This window comes from Spinacia oleracea, chromosome 4 (genome assembly GCF_020520425.1).
Source record: "Spinacia oleracea cultivar Varoflay chromosome 4, BTI_SOV_V1, whole genome shotgun sequence".
Lineage (NCBI taxonomy): Eukaryota > Viridiplantae > Streptophyta > Magnoliopsida > Caryophyllales > Amaranthaceae > Spinacia > Spinacia oleracea.
Window position 1 is genome coordinate 137,389,438 of NC_079490.1, and position 21,835 is coordinate 137,411,272.

The 21,835-nt window shown below is 41.5% G+C and overlaps 1 protein-coding gene and 1 long non-coding RNA gene across 2 annotated transcripts; both read left to right on the plus strand.

The window, feature by feature from the left end:
• The first annotated feature begins 234 nt into the window (after window positions 1-234).
• On the plus strand, window positions 235-1,511 carry LOC130471940 (uncharacterized). Its single transcript, XM_056842298.1, has 4 exons — window positions 235-430; window positions 493-701; window positions 812-993; window positions 1,238-1,511. Exons 1-4 carry the CDS (start codon window positions 235-237, stop codon window positions 1,509-1,511), a joined length of 861 nt encoding a protein of 286 aa, XP_056698276.1.
• Window positions 1,512-8,735: 7,224 nt separating this feature from the next.
• On the plus strand, window positions 8,736-12,156 carry LOC130459435 (uncharacterized). The gene is made up of 3 exons (XR_008918835.1): window positions 8,736-9,223; window positions 10,983-11,030; window positions 11,720-12,156. It is a non-coding gene; the product is annotated as an uncharacterized lncRNA (long non-coding RNA).
• The last annotated feature ends 9,679 nt before the right edge of the window (window positions 12,157-21,835 follow it).

The window sequence follows — 21,835 nt, forward strand, 5'->3', positions numbered from 1 at the left end:
CATGCCAGTAGGTTGTTTGACAATGTTAGCTAGGAAATTAAGGTGATTAGTGGGTCCCACAGAACTTGTGGGAGACTTGAAGAGAACCCAGTGGTGACCTCTGAGTGGTTGTGTAAGCACATGTTGGGGGAAATACTGGCCAATCCTGAGATTCCAATGGAGACATTGAGGAAGTATGCAAAGGAGAAGTTCTAGTTGAGGGTGAAGAAGAGGTTGATGTACAAGGTTATGAGTATGGCCAAGGAGAAGCTGCATGGTGGTTGGGATGAAGCATATAAGTTGCTGCCTAGATATGCTGAGATGATTAAGCAAACTAACCCAGGGAATTATGCACTGATAACATGGGGGGCCAGTAGTGGGGATGTGAACCCTGAATTCAGAGATTGCTTCTTCTCTTTTGCTGCACAAATCAGAGGGTTTCTAAGGGGTTGTAGGCCTATGGGATAGAGGACACTAAGAGTTTTTATAAGGGGTTGTACGCCTATGGAATAGATGGGGCTCATTTAAGTGGTTTTTATAAGGGCATTCTACTCACAACACTTGGCATTGATGGGAACAATGAAATATTTGTTCTGGCCTATGGGATAAAGGACACTAAGAGTTGTGATAGTTGGACCTACTTCATGAGATGCTTAAGGCAAATGTGTGAGCAGGAGGGTTGCAACAGCGATGATTGGACCTTCATAAGTGATAGGATGAAGGTATGTACTCATCTTTACTCTTTTCTTATTTTTATGCTTTATTATTCCCGAGTCGGACACTTGAACACGTACCCGAGTAACATTAATGTACATGTTTGTGTTCTTTGTAGGGAGTTGAATTAGCAGTTAGAGAAACCTTTCCTAAAGCAACTAGGAGAGTTTGCTACCAACACTTATACATGAACTGTAAGAACAATGTCTTCAGTGGATCTGCATTCCACAAGTTATTTTGGATAGCTGCTGATGCATACAATAACTATGGGTATGGTAAGGCAATGGAGAAGATCACCGAGTATAATGAAAATGCATGCATACTTGGACAACTGCACTAAGTAGTGGTCTAGGCATAAGTTTGATCCTACTGTTTATTGTGATCACAACACAACAAACTTTATGGAGTCATTCAATGCATGCATAAATCCATTCAGAGACATGTATGTCTTCTCATTATTGGAAGGTATAACTCCTTAAATCACAGTCATGCATTCCCCTGTTTTGTGTTGTTTGCTGTTGTGTTGTGTTTAATGTTATTTCAGTTGGTATACATCAATCAGAAGTTGGTTTATGCAGAGGGTAGGGGCTAGATTTGACAAGGCAATTGACATGGAGGATGGCCAGCTTACTACATATGCAGTAAAAGAGTTGGAGGATAGAACAACTGAGTCCAGGTTATGTTATGGCACAACCTGTGGAGGGGGTGAATTTGAGTTTAGGGATGGACATGTTAACTTCCTGATCAGGCTTGCAACAAGAAGTTGTGCCTATGGGAAGTGGCAGATCTGTGGAATCCCCTGCAAGCATGCACTGTGATATATGACCAAAGGTTGAACCCACATGATTATATCTCCCCATGGTTTAAGACTGCTGCATACAATCTCACCTATGCAGAACACATTAATCCCATGAAAGATCCAACTCAGTGGCCTGACTTTGGCCTCCCTACCATTCAGCCTCCAATCATCAAAAGACCAGCTGACAAACCTGCTAAGAAGAGAAAGAGAGGGGAAAATGAACCCAGGAAGGGGAAGAGGAACACCCATGTCAAATGTGGAATGCGCAGAGAGTTTGGTCACAACTCAAGAACATGTAAGAGTGGAGGAACAAATGCCACTGGATCAAGCACTTCAAATAGGGGTTCAGCAGGAGCAAGTATATCAAAGGGGGGGGGGGGACCAAACACAAGAAAGAAGTCCAAGACAACTGCTTGACCATCCCGACAAAATTTTTTGTGAATTGTAGTTGCACAAAGTTAAACTAACTTAGTCAGTTCAGTTAAGGTTTAGTCAGAATCAGTTTTTGGAAACAGTTCAATGCTTAGACAACCTATTTTTGTGCAGTTTCAGTGGTGTTTGTCCACTTAGAGATCATTTTAGGGAAACAGTGAAATGCTTAAAACACCTATTTTGTGCCGTTTCAGTGGTGTTTGTCCACTTAGAGATCAGTTTTTGTAAAGCTAATATGCTTGAACACGTATTTATGGAACACAATCTCTCTTTATTTCATGAAATTTGTTAGAACTCTACTTCATTGCTATCCAAATCAGAAATGCAAACATTAATACACCAATTTTAATTGTAAAATTGATCTGTTGTTTCTGTTGTTTAATCTTCTTCTTCAATAGCTTCAACTCGATCTTCATGCATTCCCCTGCTTGCTTCAGCTCTGATTCCCTTGCTCTGAACTTCATCAAGTGTCTGCTCAAGAAAACCTTTGCACCACTTGAAGTTGTCACAAGGATCACACTTGTAGTAAAGCTTTTACGGATTTTTTGTCATTTTCGAGATTCTAATGGAAAATCTTCTCCTGCAAGAGAAATTTTTATTTGGCACTCTAATACATGCTAAATTTGGGATGGAAGAAGATTCGGTTTTTGAATGAGAGCTCATGGCTAATTATGAACACTAGTAGAGGGGAAAGTATGCAAGTGAAGTGAACACTAGTAGCATTTATAGGCAGCAAGAACATAACGGCTATGTTTTGCTCCCTATGTTTAATCAAACTAGCCTTTAAATTCAAATTCCTGCAAGTTGGGTATCTGGTGCAACTTAGTTTCAAAATAGGTGTATATTGTGCAATACGTTTGTAAATAGAGGTATTCTGTGAATTATAAACACGACTTAACGGAGGACTAACGTAAGGTCGGTTTAGGGGTATTTGGTGCAAACTTGGGAAAAAATAGGGGTATATTATGTGATTTAAAAGACGTGAGAGTATTTGGTGCGTATTTGCAAACCTCATGGGCATTTCATGAAAATACCATAAAATTTAAGGTAACTACCAACAACATACATGGACACCACCAAAACACCAGCCAACAACAATGTTAATCTATATCGTGTTTTCAAAAATCTTAAAAATCACGAACAAGGACTTTTTTCTTAGCTTTGTGTGTTGGCAATGTCCAATCTATATGTAGGGGGGGTTTTCGCTTTTTTTTTCCCGCTTTCCTACAAGGGGGGTTGGCACGCGGCGGTTCGTTTAGAGAACCGTTGAATTGTTTTTGCACCTCGAAGGAGTCGCCACCAAACTTTATTTTAGGTCCCGTTTGGGAAGACCGCAAAATGACTCTATTTTTGGATAAGGCCTTGAATCCTTGAAACGGATGGGTGAGATCCGGGCTCGGGAACGAAAATGCTTATTCGGCAAGCTTTAGAAATAATCAAGTACGTTGGCACAACATTGTTTCGAAAATACACCCTAGATTAGACTATGTGGGTTTGAATTTAGAGCAAATAGAATTTCTAATTGTATGGTGGTCACTTTGCTTTAAAGATTAATTTAAGAAACCTAAGGCCGGTTTGTCCAAGAAATTATCTTTGTTAAGCGTGATGTAACCTTTGTAGTTTGTTGTATTTAGCATGTTGGTGATGAAAGCAATAAAGCAAATAAAGCAACATCACAATACTAAATAAAATGCGGAATTAGTAAATAAAAGACCCCCTAGAAATGGACTAGGGAGTAGGTCCACATTGCCTAGAAATGGACTAGGCAAGTAAAGGTGCGGAATTGAAAGTGCGGAATTGAAATTGCGGAATTGAAAGTGCATAATTGAAATTGCGGTATTGAAAGTGCGGTATTGAAAGTGCGGTATTGAAAGTGCGGTATTGAAATTGCGATATTGAAATGGCATAATTGAAAGTGTGATATTGAAATTGCGATATTGAAATTTCATAATTGAAACTTGTACTTGGGCACATGAGATTCGAACGCCAAGCGGCTCCTTAAAAATAAGTGCGCCCGACACGAATTCAAAGCCAAAAATCTCAACTTGGGAGAGGTTGCTCAACCCAAATGTCCTAGATTTGCATATTAGACTTGAAATTGAAAGCTTGAGTATTGAAATGTTTGAACTTGAAATGATTGAAACTTGAACTTGAAATGATCCTAGTTTAGAGAGGTAGTTATGAACAACCCTAAACATGGTGGGATCTTGAAATTTGAAAACTTGAACTTGTATATTGAAAAATGGAGTCTTGAATCTCAAAAGACTAAACCTTTAAATGCTAAAAAGGTGTCATCTTTGATTACTCCATACTTGAAGGTGATTCTAGTTCAAAGAGATGAATGCAAGCAACTTTGAACATCCTTGAATCTTGAAAGTTTGTATTTTGTATTTTGAAAAAGTTTGTATTTTTGAAAAACATGTATGATTGTTGCAAGTGGTGTTTTTTATGGCAAAAAAACACCAACTTGCTAATCATTTGAAATCAAAATAGCATGATTGATTGAAATGGGATTCGGATTTACCTAGTTAGGTTTAGGCACGAGCTCCCAATTGCTTTTGAATTTAGGAATTTTGTATGTGTTTTTGAGGAGTTTTTGAGTTTGTATTGTGAGGAGTAATGTCGAAATTACGACGTTGTATGTGTTGTGCTCCCCCCTTTTTCGATGGAAATGAGGGGTATTTATAGGAGGGAATGGTGCAAAACGCCAGCACACGCCAGCACTGTGCGCTGCTGACGTGGCTTGAATGCCGCCAAAGCAAGGACGGGGAATCGTCCTTGTTTCGTCTTGTAGCGTTGTACCTGTTGTACGAATTGTACTAGGTTTGGCGTTTTGTATTTGCTTGGAGGTTAAGGCATGGTTTAGCGTCTAAAAACAAGACTTTCTCGGGTTTTTGAATTCCGGTTTTACAGGACGGGGCCCGGCATGCTAGGTTTTGTGGGTCGGCGCCCGAATTTGAGTTTCCTTATATGATTTTGAGTGGAAAAGGCCTAGTAAAACCAATGGGATGGTCTACTAGTTGAGATTGTACTTGGATTTTGAAATTGGATTTTGGAAGTTGTATTTTGTACCGAGTTCCGGGAGGGGAACGGCCTCGGGGATTGGATTTTGGACCTCGAATTTTGGAGATGTTCTTAGCAATTGGGATTTCCGCCTGGAGTTACTCCAATTACCTAGCAAGGATAATGGTATCGTCATCATCCCAAAGGGGAGACACAAATTAGGTGTCTATAGAAGCCCCCACTTTGACTGAGCGTTCGGTTAGGAAAGCGCAAGTCAAAGTATTTCGAAAGGGACGGAGAATGGTCAAGATGTTCTGCAATTGAGACCACTCTTTGTACGCCAATACCTGCATAAAACAGGCGTTAGAAAAAGGATAGAGTCTACCTCGGTGCGGTTGGTGATGACTCCGATTTGTACTTGTATCTTTCCACCTTCAGTTCAGGACGGAGCTTGGCATCGAAAATTTTGAACCTCGAACTCGAATTTTGAACTTTGGATCTTGAAATTGAATCTTGAATTTTTGAACTTGAACACCTGTGAGGGGGTCGAAAAAGCACGAGGCTAATGCGTGACCTCGTCCCTCGTGGGTGTGACGTTTCTTTTTGTCAAATCAAGTGTAATTGGATTTCCTGTGAGTTTACACCTAATTGACTAGTAATATAGGAGTCGCCATTCAGTTTTTAACGACAATGAGAAAAACTGACAAAACCCGGTTATCGTGACATAAAGGGAGTGCAATTATGTTTGACCACGATGACCATAGGTTCCCTTGTGATCCCTGGTGTGGGGATCTCTCAACGTACACCCGCAAGGTAGAGATTGAGGGTTCGGGGGACTGTAACTACCGAGAGGAGTACTCGCTCTTCGATAACTCCAGAGGCAGGATATCCTTACTAGCTCAACATAAATAATTGAAGGGACATGCGTTAACTATTAAGCTAATCTGAATTGATTTTAACAATATGCAACACATAATACTAGACCGATCGTGATAATCTTGTTTAGATTGATTTAAGGGACCTAGCATGATAGTTCAATTTCCCAAGATATTATCTTTATTAGGCGTGATAGAACAATCAGATTAATAGTTTAACAGTTTTATAAAAGGGCGAGGAAAGCGATTAAATCATGCGAAGGGACACATTACAATGCACCCTTGAGAGGTGCGTCACGGTTCTCAGAAAACTAACCACTTTGGCTTTGCTATTTCTCATTTTATTTAACGAATCTCAAGTTTTCGGGCCTAATTCTTCAGCTACAAGGGACAGAATACGTTCTGTTCGATTTTTGGATCGATTGCGACAGAACGCGGGATTAATTTCGCAGCGTGAGGCTTAGGCTTAGGGGTTGGAGTCAATACTCAGAATATGAATTGTGTGTTGTGTTCATGTCAAATTTGGGGCTGTATTTATAGGGAAGATTTCGTGGAAAGATAGAATTGTAGAGCTCTAATCCAAGAAGAATTAGGGGAGAACACGTACCCAGGTAATTTCAGCGCCCTGGGTTGGGCGTTAAAGATTTCGGTGCCCAGCTCTGGGCGTTGAAAATGGGATCCAGGCAATTTCAGCGCCCAGGGTTGGGCGTTGAAAATGATGTTTGGGCCGAGTTCATTGTCAGATTTGGACTCTTAAAATCCGGAGTGTTTGAGACTTATCCGAGTCTTTTAGTGCGTATTAACTTTATGACGGAATGCGTCTGGGCCCGTTACAAACTCTAGGTTCGTTAGGATTTTAATCAATACGTAACTCTTACTTTCGAATTATACTAGGAATAGGACTCCTCTTGCAAATTCTATCTCTTTTAGGATTTATGTTGGAGTGCAACACCTAATTATGACAGGTTTCTATCTTTTATGACTTGCCACTTTTAACAACTACCTATTATGGCAGTTACTATTTTTAGCAGGTTTCTATAAATAGCAGGTTCGGGTGAAATGAAAAGGGTGATCGAGATTCGTCATTTTATAGGAGATGCGTTGTCAAGTGGAGATTTATGTTCTCATCATCGAACCTTCCCTTTCGGGAATGGGGACAAAAGTAGGTGTCTACAGTTAGCCCCCACTTTGATTGAGTCTCGGGATGAGACGATGGTCAAAGTACTGGACGGAGTGCGTCACACAAGCCATAGTGTATGTGACTTGTTTTGCGAGGGTCTCACGAGCCCCCGAGTGATAACATTTGACTTAAGGGTCATCACTTGAAGTGTCGACATATCCCTCACGTGTCATTGGGATTTGTCAACGGATAGTATAGAAACTCCCTCACTTTGTCATTGGAAGTGTCTAAAGAGGCGTAGAAACTCCCTCACTTTGTCATTGGGAGTAGCTACAGATGTTTTCGAAATCAAAGCTATAAAGTGTAATTGGGCCTGGCCAAGCCCAATCACGAGGTAAAAATGTTTTTAAAGATTCTCATTTTCGGGGTTAGCTAAATGAGAAAACCCCCTTGTTTTTATGGGACGTAAAACGAAGGAAAATCCAGCACATCGTTCTTTTTTGGAAAAAACGGAAAACCAATCCTTTAATTTTTGGAAAAAAGGAAAACTACTCACATCGCTCTTTTTTGGAAAAAACGGAAAACCAATCCTTTAGTTTTTGGAAAAAAGGAAAACTACTCACATCGCTCTTTTTTGGAAAAACGGAAAACCAATCCTTTAATTTTTGGAAAAAAGCAAAACTACTCACATCGCTCTTTTTTGGAAAAAACGGAAAACCAATCCTTTAAAAAAAAAGGAAAACTACTCACATCGCTCTTTTTTGGAAAAAACCGAAAACCAATACTTTAATTTTTGGAAAAAAGGAAAACTACTCACATCGCTCTTTTTTGGAAAAACGGAAAGCCAGAAAAAGTTATCGCTGCAGTGACTAAGGACCTGCGCGGTTACTGGCGCAGACCCCGCCGGCTAAAGATGGCGAGCCTGTCCGCTAAGAGTGGACACCCCGTCCGATAGGATTGGACGAATCTGTTTTGAAATTTGAAAATAAGGACCTACGCGGTTTGTGACGTAGACCCTGCCGGCTAAAGATGGCGAGCCTGTTTTTTGCTTTGTTTTGAAGATTTTATTTTTCGAAAACTGAGGACCTGCGCAGCTAGTGACGCAGACCCCGCCCGCTGAAGGTGGGCGAGCCCTGTCCGCTAAGGGTGGACGCCCCGCTCGCTAGAGGTGAGCGAACCTGAATTCTCCTTTTCGATTTGGGATTCGCTTGCCGCGATCTTGCCCGATTGAGGTGGGCAAGTCCCTATTTCATTTTTTTTCTTATGATTTCTTTTGAGAATTTCTTTTCTTATTCATTCTCGCAGGAGCGAATTCTTTCGAGGGATGCTCTGATTTAGTTGCAACCTGAGTGTGGGTTGACAATGTGTTTAGATGGACCATAGTCTCGTGCTCGTAAGTGCGAGCGATCTTTGTAGTGGTGTGCTACTCTTAACAAAGCACTAGTGGAAAAACAATCATTTGCATCACCACATTTGCGTCGCACATTTAAACATGTGACACAATTGACAGTTTTAAGCATTAAAATTAGTCATTTGCGTCGTAGAATTATTAATCTGCGTCGCAGATGACTCTAATATGTTCTTAAATTCATTTGCGTCGTGGATTAGTAATAATGCGACGCAAAATATTACCTTCTTTGCGTCGCAGAATTACTAATCTGCGACACAAATGACTCTTAAAGTCATCTGTGTCGCAGATTAGTAATTCTGCGACGCAAAGCAGGTAAAAAAATTTCGGAAAATTTAATTATTACCTTTTTTTTTTATTATTTGTTGTGACGCAGTCACGCATTCTATTGACCTACCTGCTCCTATTCCCTTTCTCTCTCATATTCACTCATACAATTCCTGCCTCCCCTGTACAGAGTTCTCGTATTTTCCAGATCTCCATCGTTGAAACTCCAAAGCTTCTATGTCTCTCCTTCAGAATCAGTATCGAGCTTTCCCTTCAAAGTCTCCTCTCACCAAATCATCCCAATCTCTCAAATTTGTTTTAAAATTCAAGCTTAGCGAATACGAAGGAGGCAAACCCAGATCTAAAAGCGATGACGTCTTCAGCCGGATTTCAAGCCGCGTTCTCTACAAAATCCGGCTCTAAGGTGGATGACTCGCGGCGACTCATCTTGGGCGCGGTGGAAGTGGGACTGAGTTTTTGGGGCATTCTGTTGGGTCGACTCAGACCGAGTTGGTCCCGAGTTACACCGCTAACAACAGCCATAACAACAACAACAGCAACAATGGCGGGAGTTTGTCGCTTTCTGTAGTTCTACACCAGAGGACCTTTTTGTCGACGCTCCTCAGGTAACCAAGTAAACCAGTTTCTTAACGTCGGCTAATCATTAATTGATTTATTATGGCTTCTTGAATCTAGGGTTTAATTTCCAATCAGAGGGCTGTTTGTTTAATACGATTGCTAAATTATTTTCAACAATTATTTTGAATTAATATTCCTCAGCAATTGAATTAATATCCCCCAACAATTATTTTCTTTGTATTTCTTGGTGGGTAGATCTGTTTTGCGTTTAATTTATGGGTTTTATTGTAATTAGGAGGGATTAATAATTGGGTTAATTTAGGGTGAAGATCATCGAGAAAAGCTGGAATCTTTGAAGTTTTGGGTGTCAATGTTGTTTTATTAGTAAGATTATATAATGATGTATTGTTTGTCTAAAATGTGATTGTTGTTGGATTCTTTTTATTGTGATTGATGGAGTGGATCATGTTGACATGGAAGGTGTGAAAGTGAGGGAAATTGTGTTGTTCCATTACAGAGTTGGGACTCCAGCTGTTTCGAAGCCTGAATTGGAGTAGGTCAGTTCACGGTTAGGTAATTGGTCGTAGGGTCTTTTTCATAACTACATATGCCCAGCAGAAGGGGCATTTCTTTGACTGAAAAATTGAACTTCCTTGGAATTGTTTCTTGTATTTTGACAATCTTGATGGATGTAAGGCTTAGTAAGTTTGATCTTATTGATGGATAATCTTCATGCATTCTCTGCCTTATAATACTAAGGAGGAGTATACTTTTAGTTATGATATGTTTGGCCGAGTTCTATTTGTTCTAATTATGTACTTTGTACTAATCTAAGCTAAGGACTGGGAGGGAATAGGACAGCAAGAGAAAGGAATTTGTTGGATATTGCAAACGGTGGAGCTGGATTATAAAAATACAGTAACGGTTCATCTCATGTATCAACGAGATGTGAGGAGTTAGAAGGGTAAGAGGTACTTACTGAAATTGATAAACCAAGAAGTGCAGAACACCAAGAGACAAAGTTATAGAGAACTTTTGTGATTTAGACTCTTATGACACGGACATTGGTGAATTGTTGCCAGAAAAGAGACCCACTTGCATTTGTGAGGGAGTATCATAGGGACAGTCTTGATTGATGGTTTAATCATTTATGTCTGTTCCCTATGAATTGCTAGTTTATTCATTATTTTGATGAATCTAAGGCTTAGTAAATTTGACACATTCTGGGTATTTCATTGGCAGATCATGTAAATATTTGACTGGTTTGGAACTGGTGATGGACAGATCATGTAAGCAATGCAGAGAACCCGTGTCATTCTAATGTCTTTTTAGGCAAAACCTTGTGTGTACATATTGTGAGTGAAGCTGCTTCCCTTTTTGCAGCTGAAAGAGGGGACGATGATGAGAAGTTATTTTGATGCGTAGTCATATTCTTTAAAAGTTACAATGGCCAGCTTAGTGGTGAATCATATATTTACTGATGGTTTGCAGCTTCTGGCGAAGCTTAGGTTTTCAGTAATGCACTGCGTTACTACAAGTTCTTGTAACTTTGCTAATTATGCAATAACCGTGTCATTATTTGGATATGAAATTAGGGATGACAATTCACACACATGATGTACCTAATTGTTAAAATTCAATGTTGGTGGTTCGTACTTTACATTAATTGTTGAGGCTGACACTGCAAATAAATTGTGACTTAAGCTGATTATGTGCGTACTTTCTCTTTCCCTTCCTTCTCTCTCTATTATGATTTACTTTGGAAGAAATTCAGCCATTAATTTAATAAAATCTTGCTGATTACAGGAGGTGATTGAAAAGTTGTATTCAGAGGTCAATCGGTTGCAGGACGAGGTAAAATATTATTCTCTCTCTATTTTGTTAATAGCTGTGCATGACTGTCTTCAAGCAATGAATTTTTGCTTCATTGTGCTTGATTGAGATTAACAGGGAATAACAGAAATTATAGAAAAACATTTTAGAAAATCTTCAATGGCTTTGTTTAGGTGAAGTGATTATGTATAGGTGGTATTGCTAGTTAAGAAATTGATTGTTCATTTTTATTGTTGAGGGGATCCTTAAAAAAATACACTTTCAAAGCATCAAAAGCTTGGTGCAATAACTTGTGATTTTGGTCATGTTCTCATGTGCTTGTAGTTTGTTGGGCTTCAAATTTATTATGTTACCATTGAAATCTTCTCACTCTGTGCAGTATGATATAGTGTTTGATTAGTTTGCATCCATGTTTATTTACACTGTAGTTATTTTGTTATAGTCATTTCTTAGTCTGATTGATCTCGAGTTTGTAATTGGAATCTCTGGTTTCTTTATAAGCTGTTGATGTCATAGTTTTAAGATTTACTCGGTATGACTTTGGTTTGATGATCGAGTATCTGTAAAAATCTTGGTATGGGAATGATCGAGATTTCTTGTTAAGTTAGTTGCTTTTGGTTCGCTGAGTCAACTGTAATCTCTGTATATGATTATGTATATGTATTTGAATAGCTAATTTGCCATTTTGCTTGCTGCTTAATCTTGAGCAGGAGGAGCTTGCTGCCATCAAGGCCTTGGGAAGATCGTTCTACAAGATAGTGATTTCAGATTATGACTACACAGAGTTTGAGAACTTCACTAAGTGGCTCGGGGTATCACAGTAAATTTGGCCTTTTAGATAAAAGTTTTTGATAGAGATATTTGAATCTGCTGAGTTTTAGATTTCGGAGAATTAAATTATCAGGTTCCCTAGCGCTTGTTCCTATAGCGCTGGTAGTTGGAAGACTGTTTAATTGGAACCTTGACAGTGTATTTTTATGCTGTTTTATTCTTTTTTGGGTCTATTTCTAGCCTAAGCTTCCAGGTATGCATTCTGTTTTTTGCCTAGTGTTGGTAATTTTTTTTTGACTTGTGACTTTCCATTTATATTAATTTAGTTAATTGAATAATTAGTTGTTAGGTGCATTTTTAACAATTTTATTGTGACTGGAATACTGGTTAGTACTTAGTAGTTTGTTCAGATGTTCTATTTGTAATATCACTATGTGTGCATTTTGTGTTTTGGCAGTAATGAAAGCTGTTAATTTTATTTAATCTGTGCATTAAATGAAAACAGCAGCTCATTTTTTTAGAATATCCAAAGTCATTTGCGTCGCAGATTAACTAAAACTGCGACGTAAATGCCTTTTTTTAAAACATGCTGAAAAGTCATTTGCGTCGCACTTTAGCTAAACTGCGACGCAAATGACATTTTTTTAACATACTGAAAAGTCATTTGCGTCGCAGTTTAACTAAACAGCGACGCAAATGAATTTTACAGGATGATAAAAAAAATCAAGTGTAATTGGATTTCCTGTGAGTTTACACCCAATTGACTAGTAATATAGGAGTCGCCATTCAGTTTTTAACGACAATGAGAAAAACTGACAAAACCCGGTTATCGTGACATAAAGGGAGTGCAATTATGTTTGACCACGATGGCCATAGGTTCCCTTGTGATCCCTGGTGTGGGGATCTCTCAGCGTACACCCGCAAGGTAGAGATTGAGGGTTCGGGGGACTGTAACTACCGAGAGGAGTACTCGCTCTTCGATAACTCCAGAGGCAGGATATCCTTACTAGCTCAACATAAATAATTGAAGGGACATGCGTTAACTATTAAGCTAATCTGAATTGATTTTAACAATATGAAACACATAATACTAGACCGATCGTGATAATCTTGTTTAGATTGATTTAAGGGACCTAGCATGATAGTTCAATTTCCCAAGATATTATCTTTATTAGGCGTGATAGAACAATCAGATTAATAGTTTAACAGTTTTATAAAAGGGCGAGGAAAGCGATTAAATCAAGCGAAGGGACACATTACAACGCACCCTTGAGAGGTGCGTCACGGTTCTCAGAAAACTAACCACTTTGGCTTTGCTATTTCTCCTTTTATTTAACGAATCTCAAGTTTCCGGGCTTAATTCTTCAGCTACAAGGGACAGAATACGTTCTGTTCGATTTTTGGATCGATTGCGACAGAACGCGGGATTAATTTCGCAGCGTGAGGCTTAGGGGTTGGAATCAATACTCAGAATATGAATTGTGTGTTGTGTTCACGTCGAATTTGGGGCTGTATTTATAGGGAAAATTTCGTGGAAAGATAGAATTGTAGAGCTCTAATCCAAGAAGAATTAGGGGAGAACACGTACCCAGGTAATTTCAGCGCCCAGGGCTGGGCGTTAAAGATTTCGGCGCCCAGCTCTGGGCGTTGAAAATGGGATCCAGGCAATTTCAGCGCCCAGGGCTTGGACTCTTAGAATCCGGAGTGTTTGAGACTTATCCGAGTCTTTTAGTGCGTATTAACTTTATAACGGAATGCGTCTGTGCCCGTTACAAACTCTAGGTTCTTTAGGATTTTAATCAATACGTAACTCTTACTTTCGAATTATACTAGGAATAGGATTCCTCTTGCAAATTCTATCTCTTTTAGGATTTATGTTGGAGTGCAACACCTAATTATGACAGGTTTCTATCTTTTATGACTTGCAACTTTTAACAACTACCTATTATGGCAGTTACTATTTTTAGCAGGTTTCTATAAATAGCAGGTTCGGGTGAAATGAAAATGGTGACCGAGATTCGTCAATTTATAGGAGATGCGTTGGAAAGTGGAGATTTATGTTCTCATCATCGAACCTTCCCTTTCGGGAATGGGGACAAAAGTAGGTGTCTACAACACCCGGAGTTAATCCGTTGGGATGTGCTTTGTTAGTGATAAGAGCTTTTTACTGGCCCTTAAAATTTTTAAATTTCGACTGACTTTCCCAGAGCTTGGGTCCGTTGGGAGTTGTACGCCTGAGTCGTTGTATTTTTTGGACTTTGCATTCTTGAAATATTCATCTGTTTGTACTTGGAGATACAGGCGTATACCCGTATTTTCGATGGATGGTTTGATGCGACGTTTGATGCTTGGTGCGGAAGACCGTAGCAGCAAAGGACGTGCAATCAGCACGGGGGACCGCGCGCGCTGCAGATGCGCATGCAGCAGGTCAGCGCAGCGCGCTGGGACGGTGCCTGGCGCGGGGCTGAGCTATAAAAGCTCCCCTTGCCGTGCCATTTTTTGAGGCACATTCTCTTGATTTCTTGCTTCTTTTCTCTCAAAGGTCGATTAGCTTCTCCCCTTGGTCTTGTTCTTGCCCTGCCCATGTAAGTATTTCATGTTTTGCTTATGAAATAACTCTAGGATTGCATGTAGTTTTGATTTTCTCGTACTTTGAAATGATGCTCGTATGCTTAAGCTCCTTGAATCTTGTAGAAAATTGTTTGATAGCCACTTGAACTTGAACTGTTGGAACTTGTAGTTTTGAATTTTTTTTTTTAGAAATCTTCTTGAATGTTGTACCTAGATGGTAGTCTCACTGGTGACCTGGCAGGGTCTCAGGTAGAGAAAATAGGCTAGGGTGCCTTGAGGTTATTTGTAGAGTTTTGAAATGCTGGCTTCGGCATGGATAGCCTAGGAGTTGATGTTGGACTTGTATACCTGCTTCTGCGTGGGTAGCGTAGGCGTTGGTGTAGAACTTGAATACCTGCTTCGGCGTGGATAGCCTAGGCGTTGGTGTAGAACTTATATCTTGAATTAGAGGTCCACTAGGGATTTTGTTTTGCATCGTTTGACCTTGTGTGGGCCAGTATAGGATAGCCCCCAGTTTAGAATTTTGACACTTTATATGCTGCTTGATTTAGTATGCCTCGTCACACTCGGAGAAAGCCCGCTGAATCATCTGTGGTTCGAGCTGCTGAGGAAGACGCTTCGGATGACGAAGCGGCTGCAATAAATGCGCCAGGCGGGGGTATGGTTCCCCGAGATGCGCCTGCTTTCCCTGGTGCTGGTTGGACCCCTTCCGACCTGGTGTTTCGGCCGGATTTGCACTTGTCTCAGCGGCCTCGCGCTGGCATGGTGAGTCTTGTACTGTGTTTTGAATTTTGTATTTCGTACTTGTATGGGCCTTGGGCTAACTTGTTCACCCGTAGGCTGAGGGGAAGCCGTTCCGCACCTACTGGTCCTTGGTGGAGGCCCAGAGAGCCTTTAGAGCTCTTCGCGCTGACGAGGAGGCTATGGAGATTTGGTCGCAGTCGGGCCTGACCGACTTCTGGCGTACCATGGGAGGTTCTTCGAAGAGAACAAGAATTAAATACCGTTTGTGGGCTTTGTTAGAGCGGTGGTGGGATACCACCAACACTTTCCACATGGCATAGGGAGAGATCACTGTTACCCCTCTTGAGTTTGCTATGATTACAGGTCTTCCTTTTTCTGAGAGGAATGTGACCTTTGATTCTAAGCTGACGTGGCGCTCGGCCATTGCCAAGGACTTGCTCGGCCCTGTTGTTGATTTGTCAGAGGACGACTCCCACGCTTCTGTCACGGTCCTTGTGGATGCTATCTGTGGTGAGGGTGTGTCCGCGGAGCAGAGGGTTAGGCTCTTCCTCCTTGTCTTGATTAGTAGAGTGATTGCCCCGAGTAGGAACAGTCGGGTGCATATTAGCTTCTTGTCCGTTCTGAGGGACTTGAGAGCTGTCTCGAGTTATAACTGGGGTGGTTTGGCATATAGCCACCTCTTGTATGAAATGGGGCGGGCCTCCCGGACTGCACTGGGGAGTGACCCGAGCATGGCTGCTCTGTGGAGCGTGTTGGAGGTATTCGAGACTCCTTGTACTTTGTACTTTGTATTTTTATGCTTGTATCTTGAACTTGACTGATGTTTTGTTTGTTCCTTGAATGATTTGGATATATGACCACTTTCCGACTTTGGCGTTGGAGCGTACTAGAGATGCGGTTTACCCGTATGCTGCCTCTTGGATAGGAGCGGTGCGCGTGGGTGCGTCTCTGGCGGCTTCTGGTAGGGCTTGGAGAGTTTTACCTGCTGATAGGGTAATGTTCTTGTACTGTTTTGCTCTCTTGTATTTTTATTTGTACTGTTGCCTGAGTTGTTGGTTTCCCAGGTGGTATGGCGTCCTTTTGCCAACGCGGTTGTACCTGCCTCAGCTGCTCGTGCCCATTTCCTGTCTGGGCGGCGGGTTTTGCTTCCAGGGGTGTACCGCCATATGTGGTATCTAGGGGAGCGGGTGTCCCTTCAACATCATCCGGGGGATAGGCTTGTCCCCAAGGATCCACCGGAGTCCATGCTGGCTCTAGATGAAGATCTTGCCCGGCTCTACGCGGAGGCTAGGGGCGATGCGTTTTGCCGCTCTTGGAGGGAGTTCGTGCACAAGAAGGGTAGCTATGATGACTTCTTGAGGAGGTTGGATCCACCAGTACGATTCGTACTACCGGTGACCTTTGGACCTTGTATCTTGTATTCTTGTATTGGTTGCATGATTGTATGATTGTATGATTGTATGTAGGAGGAGGAGGTTCATCCTGAGGACATTCCTCATGCTGATAGGATCCTCCGCTATGAGAACTCGGACGGGGAAGAGGTGGTGGAGACCATCCCATGGGCTTCTCCTCCGCACCGGAAATCATATGATGTTGTACCCGAGCATTACGCCCCTGTAAGTACTGCTGCATCTCTTTGAACTGTGTCTAATCTTGTTTTTGGAAATTGATCTTGGATTTTGTATGCAGGCGCCTCGGGTGAGAGTGCGTCGCTGGATGCTACTACTTGATTCTTGGAAGAGGCAGTGTGCCAAACTGACCCGGAAGCTTGCTGGCCGGAACAGAGAGGTGCCTTTCTTGATCCTGAAACTTGTATTATGGAAATTCGAACTTGGATATTGATCTTTGAACTTGTATGTTGTATAGGAACATCGTCGAGACCGTGGAGGTTCCTTTGACAGAGAGCCCCAGGTGGAGATGTCCTTGAGGCAGGAAGGACCGAGTTTGGAGCTGGGACAGGGGTCCGGTGCTAGTGCTCATCAGAGGAATTCTGATGCTGAGCGGGGAGCTTCCCCTTTTGCACATGTTGATCCCACCAGACATTCATTTGGGGGTGCTGGCAGTTCGAGGCCCTTTGTTCCTCCTCCCGGTTGCTACTTCGGAGGGAGTGGTCCTCAGCCTTGGGGTGCCGATCCATGCGCTTACTGGTCGGAGATGGATAGGATGCGCCAGGCTCAGATGTTTGGGCCATACCAGTACATGGCGATGCCGCCGCCTTATCAGTATTCCTCGCCTTAGCTGGGAGTCCATCCCTTTCCCGGCACACTTCGTATCTCGGAGCAGGATCCTAGTACCCCTGGGACGGAGTTGGATCAAGAGAAGGAGCGTCTTAGGAGGCGGAACAGGGACAAGGCGCCTGTGATTGAGGTCGCTGTCGATGATGATTCAGACTGACCCTGCATGGTAGCGAGTTCCAGCTTCCCTGGGTTGATTTTGTATAGGCTGGGTTGTATTGTATTGTATGGATAGAAAACTTGAAATTTTTTGTATGGTTGTATTGGCTTTGAACTTGTATCGGTTGGAAAATATTTGAAGATTGGGATTTGTATGTTTGAATATTTGGAATTGTATGCGTTGTGTGTGCCTTGAAATTTTGTAGCTATATGCATGCATGACAATTTTGCGAAAAAATTTGAAAAAATTTGCCCATTTTTTCAGGTGTATATACCCACTATAAGCCCCCACTTTGACTGAGGTTTTTTAGTTAGGAAAAGCGCAAGTCAAAGTATATTCAACTCTTGCTTATGCACATGCAGACTCGACATAGGACGCCGATCTAGGACTAGAATGCTTGAATTTTGCATAGAATTGACCCGACATCTGCTCGAAGCGTTGATCCGGACTGATTGAAATTGCCCGGCTTGCGGCTTTGGAATCTTGAATAATGGAGGTTGTACTTTGCTGTCCGAAACACTAAAGAGTGTGTACTTGGAGTCATAAGAGAGGACGGTGGCCTCGTCCTTTGATGCAGGCTCCCTGCGCTCAACGCGGGCTTGGCGCCTGGCACCTGTGAGCTGTCGTGCACGCCAAATCTTGTATAAATAGGGAGCGTTTTGGATCATTTCTTGTATCAATCCTTCCCTGCTATCATTGCATACTGCTTCCTCACGAAGATAAATATATGGCTGTGTTTTTTGAAAATGCCTTAAACTCGTGGCTTGGTTCGCTAGGCAAGTTGGAGAAGAGGGAGCTTGATGGCATGCATCTTGGGGTGCCCGTCTCTTTCCGGTTTGTAAAGTTGGAATTGCACTTCATTCTTGCAGCTCTGGAGGCTTGGGACACGAATCATCATGTCTTCCGCTTTGGAAATAATGAGGTATGTCCCTTCCCTGAGGAATTTAGTGCCATATTGGGGTGGCCCATGATGCTGGGGCCATGCATCTCTAGTGTTGAAGAACACTTTTTCTTGAGCTTTGAAAGGTATTTGGGCCTGAAGCCCCAACTTTTGAGTGCTGTTGTATATGGCAGAGGGGTGGATTTGTCCCTCTTTGTCACCTACTTTGCTGGGCTTGATGTTCCCAAAGTTTTCCGCCTGAGAGCCTTGAGTTTTTGTATATTCACTCGCTTCCTCTCTTCGAAGCAGGGGTTTGGCAATGGTGATGCCTCCCTAATTGAGATTGTGGAACAGTTTGCTAATGGTCGGGACCCAATGCCGCTTGTGGTTGGCGAAACTTTGATGGGCCTTGATATGCTGAAGTCGGACCCCTCTTCATTACCGTCGGGAAGTCCGGTATTACTCCAAGTAAGGATCTGGAACCTTCTTTGTATTGTTGAACTTGTACTTGTATTTGAATTTTGAAATGCGTTTCTTGTACACTCCCCAAGGTTTGGCTTATGGAGAGGCGCATGCTGGTAACACCTCCGGAGAACATGGAGAGCTACAATAGAAAAGGATTCAACGTGCGGCCCATGGTGTATGGCCGGCTTTCATTGGACGAGTGGAGATGCGCACTCTCTAGGATTGAATCTTGTATAAAGTGGGTAGTTCCTTGGTGGGGAATTGCTGCTATGAGACATGCCCCTGGTTCCACTGCTTTGAGGGTGCCAAGCCTCACAATGCTGGTCTTCTACTCGCCTGCTCGAGTGATGAGACAATATGGCTTGAAACAGGAGATCCCAGACCGTACTAAAGAGAACCCGAAACCTGTTGTGCTGAATGCGAGTCGACTTGAAGTTTGGAGGCGGTATTGGGTTGCCAAACCATTCTTGAGTATTCAGTTCCCACCACTAGTAGAAAAAACCCCTGTTGCAACCCCCTTGTTGCAGCGTACATGTGTTAATACGCTTCAACAACCAGTCGGTCAACGCGGGTCAAACCCTTTAAAGGGTTATTGCAGCGTACAATTTAATTGTTCCCTGCAAAAAAGTGTGTTGCAGCGTACATATTAAAAGCCCGCTGCAATAGCTCGTTTTTGTTGCAGCGTACTTGTTAAAGCCCCCTGCAATAACCCGGGTAAAAAAAATTTCGCTGCAATATTCGTTGAAACTAATTCAAAACAAATTAAGCATCTCTCACTCTCAACTCCCTTCTTCTCCCTTAACTTTCCCTGCGTCATCCCCTCAAAAAAAACCCTTTCTCTTCGTCGGTGGTTCTAGCCTCCTCGCCAGAGGCCACCTATTAGCTTGCTCGGCCGTTGGTTCCAAGGAAAAACTTAGCTTGCTCGCGCCGGTGGTTTCAAGAAAGAAAGTTGCTCGCGTCCTATTTTCCGTCAACCTCTTCGCCGCGGCTACCTGTCCCCTCTTTTAGGTTTGCTCGATTCGTTTACCTGACTTTTGTTTTAAGAATTAGGGTTTCAAAAATCAGATCCTAAAGTGACGCGCCAAATTTAGAAGCGAGAGAGAAAGAGATTTAATGGAAAAGGGAATTGGGGAAGAAAAGGGTTTGGGTTGGCGCAGAGATGCCCATCGTCTAACTCGAATAAATGCACATGAATTCGACACCGGGAAGAAATCCAGGTACAGTTTTTATCATCATTCTGCCTTTTGATTTCGATTCCAATTTCACAACTAGGTTTTGGTATTGTAGATGTCGAGTTGCAATTTCTAATCAATTGGAATTGCGGAACTTGATTTTGGTGGATTCATACATTTAATTTTGTTTGTTTGTTTGAGTCCTATTCTTGATGTGCGGAAAAGGAAGGCGGTTCGATTGAGCAAAGATGTCGACTCCAAACGTCGCTAAATTAACAATGGGTAAAATTTTCTCTTAAGCACCTTAATTTATGCACAATTTCAGTTTTCTTTGTTGTTGTTGTTGTTGCTGCGAATTTGAACATCATTAACTGGGTTTTTCCATTAAGTAATGATAAAGTGTGAGCTACTGTATAATTGAGTTGGTTATGCTTGTGAATTTGTTTGTTTTGATTGAATTTAAAGCCTTTTATGTGGGGGGATTGGCAAAGGAACCATGGGTCAGCTTTTAATTGGGGATTCAGTTCATAGATTCGATTGTATGGTTTGGTTAATAGAGGATCTCATTTTCATGTGTTATTTTTCCTATGCTAAGAAACTCCTGAGCAAAGATAATTACATGTTGCAACCAGTTACTGTGTAGAAAAGCAAGGAATTCTAGAAATAAAATATATACAAAATTTTTGTAATTGGTTCCATTAGATAGTTGGATTTCATTGTTCTGCATTCTAATGCCAATCTTTTCCTCCATTTATGTGATATTTTTGTTTATTTGGTAGTCTGTGTATCATGAATGTAATCATTGTTTATTATAAGACGACTAGTAATTTTATTTCTTCCACAAGTATATTTGGTGTGGTCTTATTAGATGTGGGATTGGATAATGAAACATGAGCCGGTGGTTTCAAGAAAGAAAGTTGCTCGCGTCCTATTTTTCGTCAACCTCTTCGCCGCCGCTACCTGTCCCCTCTTTTAGGTTTGCTCGATTCGTTTACCTGATTTTTGTTTTAAGAATTAGGGTTTTTCAATTCGTTTTTAGGGTTCTTTGCGTTTGTTCAATTCTTTTTTAGGGTTTGTTCAATTCTTTCTTCAATTCATTTTTTCAATTCGTTTTTAGGGTTCAATTCGTTTGTTCAATTCGTTTTTAGGGTTTGTTCAATTTGTTTTTACGGTTTGTTTAATTTGTTTGTTCAATTCGTTTGTCCAGTCACTGTAGCTAGGCCTAACATGGTAGGAGTATGTGAGAGACACTGACAAAATAAATCAATGTAACAATGCAACTATTTTCTATGCGCATCCTCTGCTAGATTTTCCTGTATATAGACTTAGTGAGGTAGTGTACAGTTGTTGTCACTGACTCATTGGTTTGGCTTAACTTCCCTTGCTTTATTCCAAATCATGTTTTGATGACGAGTTCTGGTCTTCCCGTTATGATTATATTTTGGCCTTCATCTTTGTTCCACATTACAAGCTTTTTGCTTAAAAGACATCCTAATTTGAAAGTGTAACAATTTTTTTCATGAAAGTACTATTCTTAGAGGTCGTACCCAGTTATTCTCATAAAGTTGTGAGATCTCGGTAGAGTCCAAGAAGTCAATGATCTCTTTGCAGCTACCATTTTTCCATATGATATGTAAGGTCGGTTATTAGTTTGTTGTAGTGTAGATTCCGGGTGATAATCATTCTGGCTTGTGAGTATAATTTTTAGGTCAGCATAGCTTCTTCATCCTTGAAAATAAATCATTCGTGATAGCCTCAATCTCAAAATAGTATAATCCCCTCCCCCCCCCCCCCCCATTTGTATATATGTTTTAAGTTTTTAACAGAAG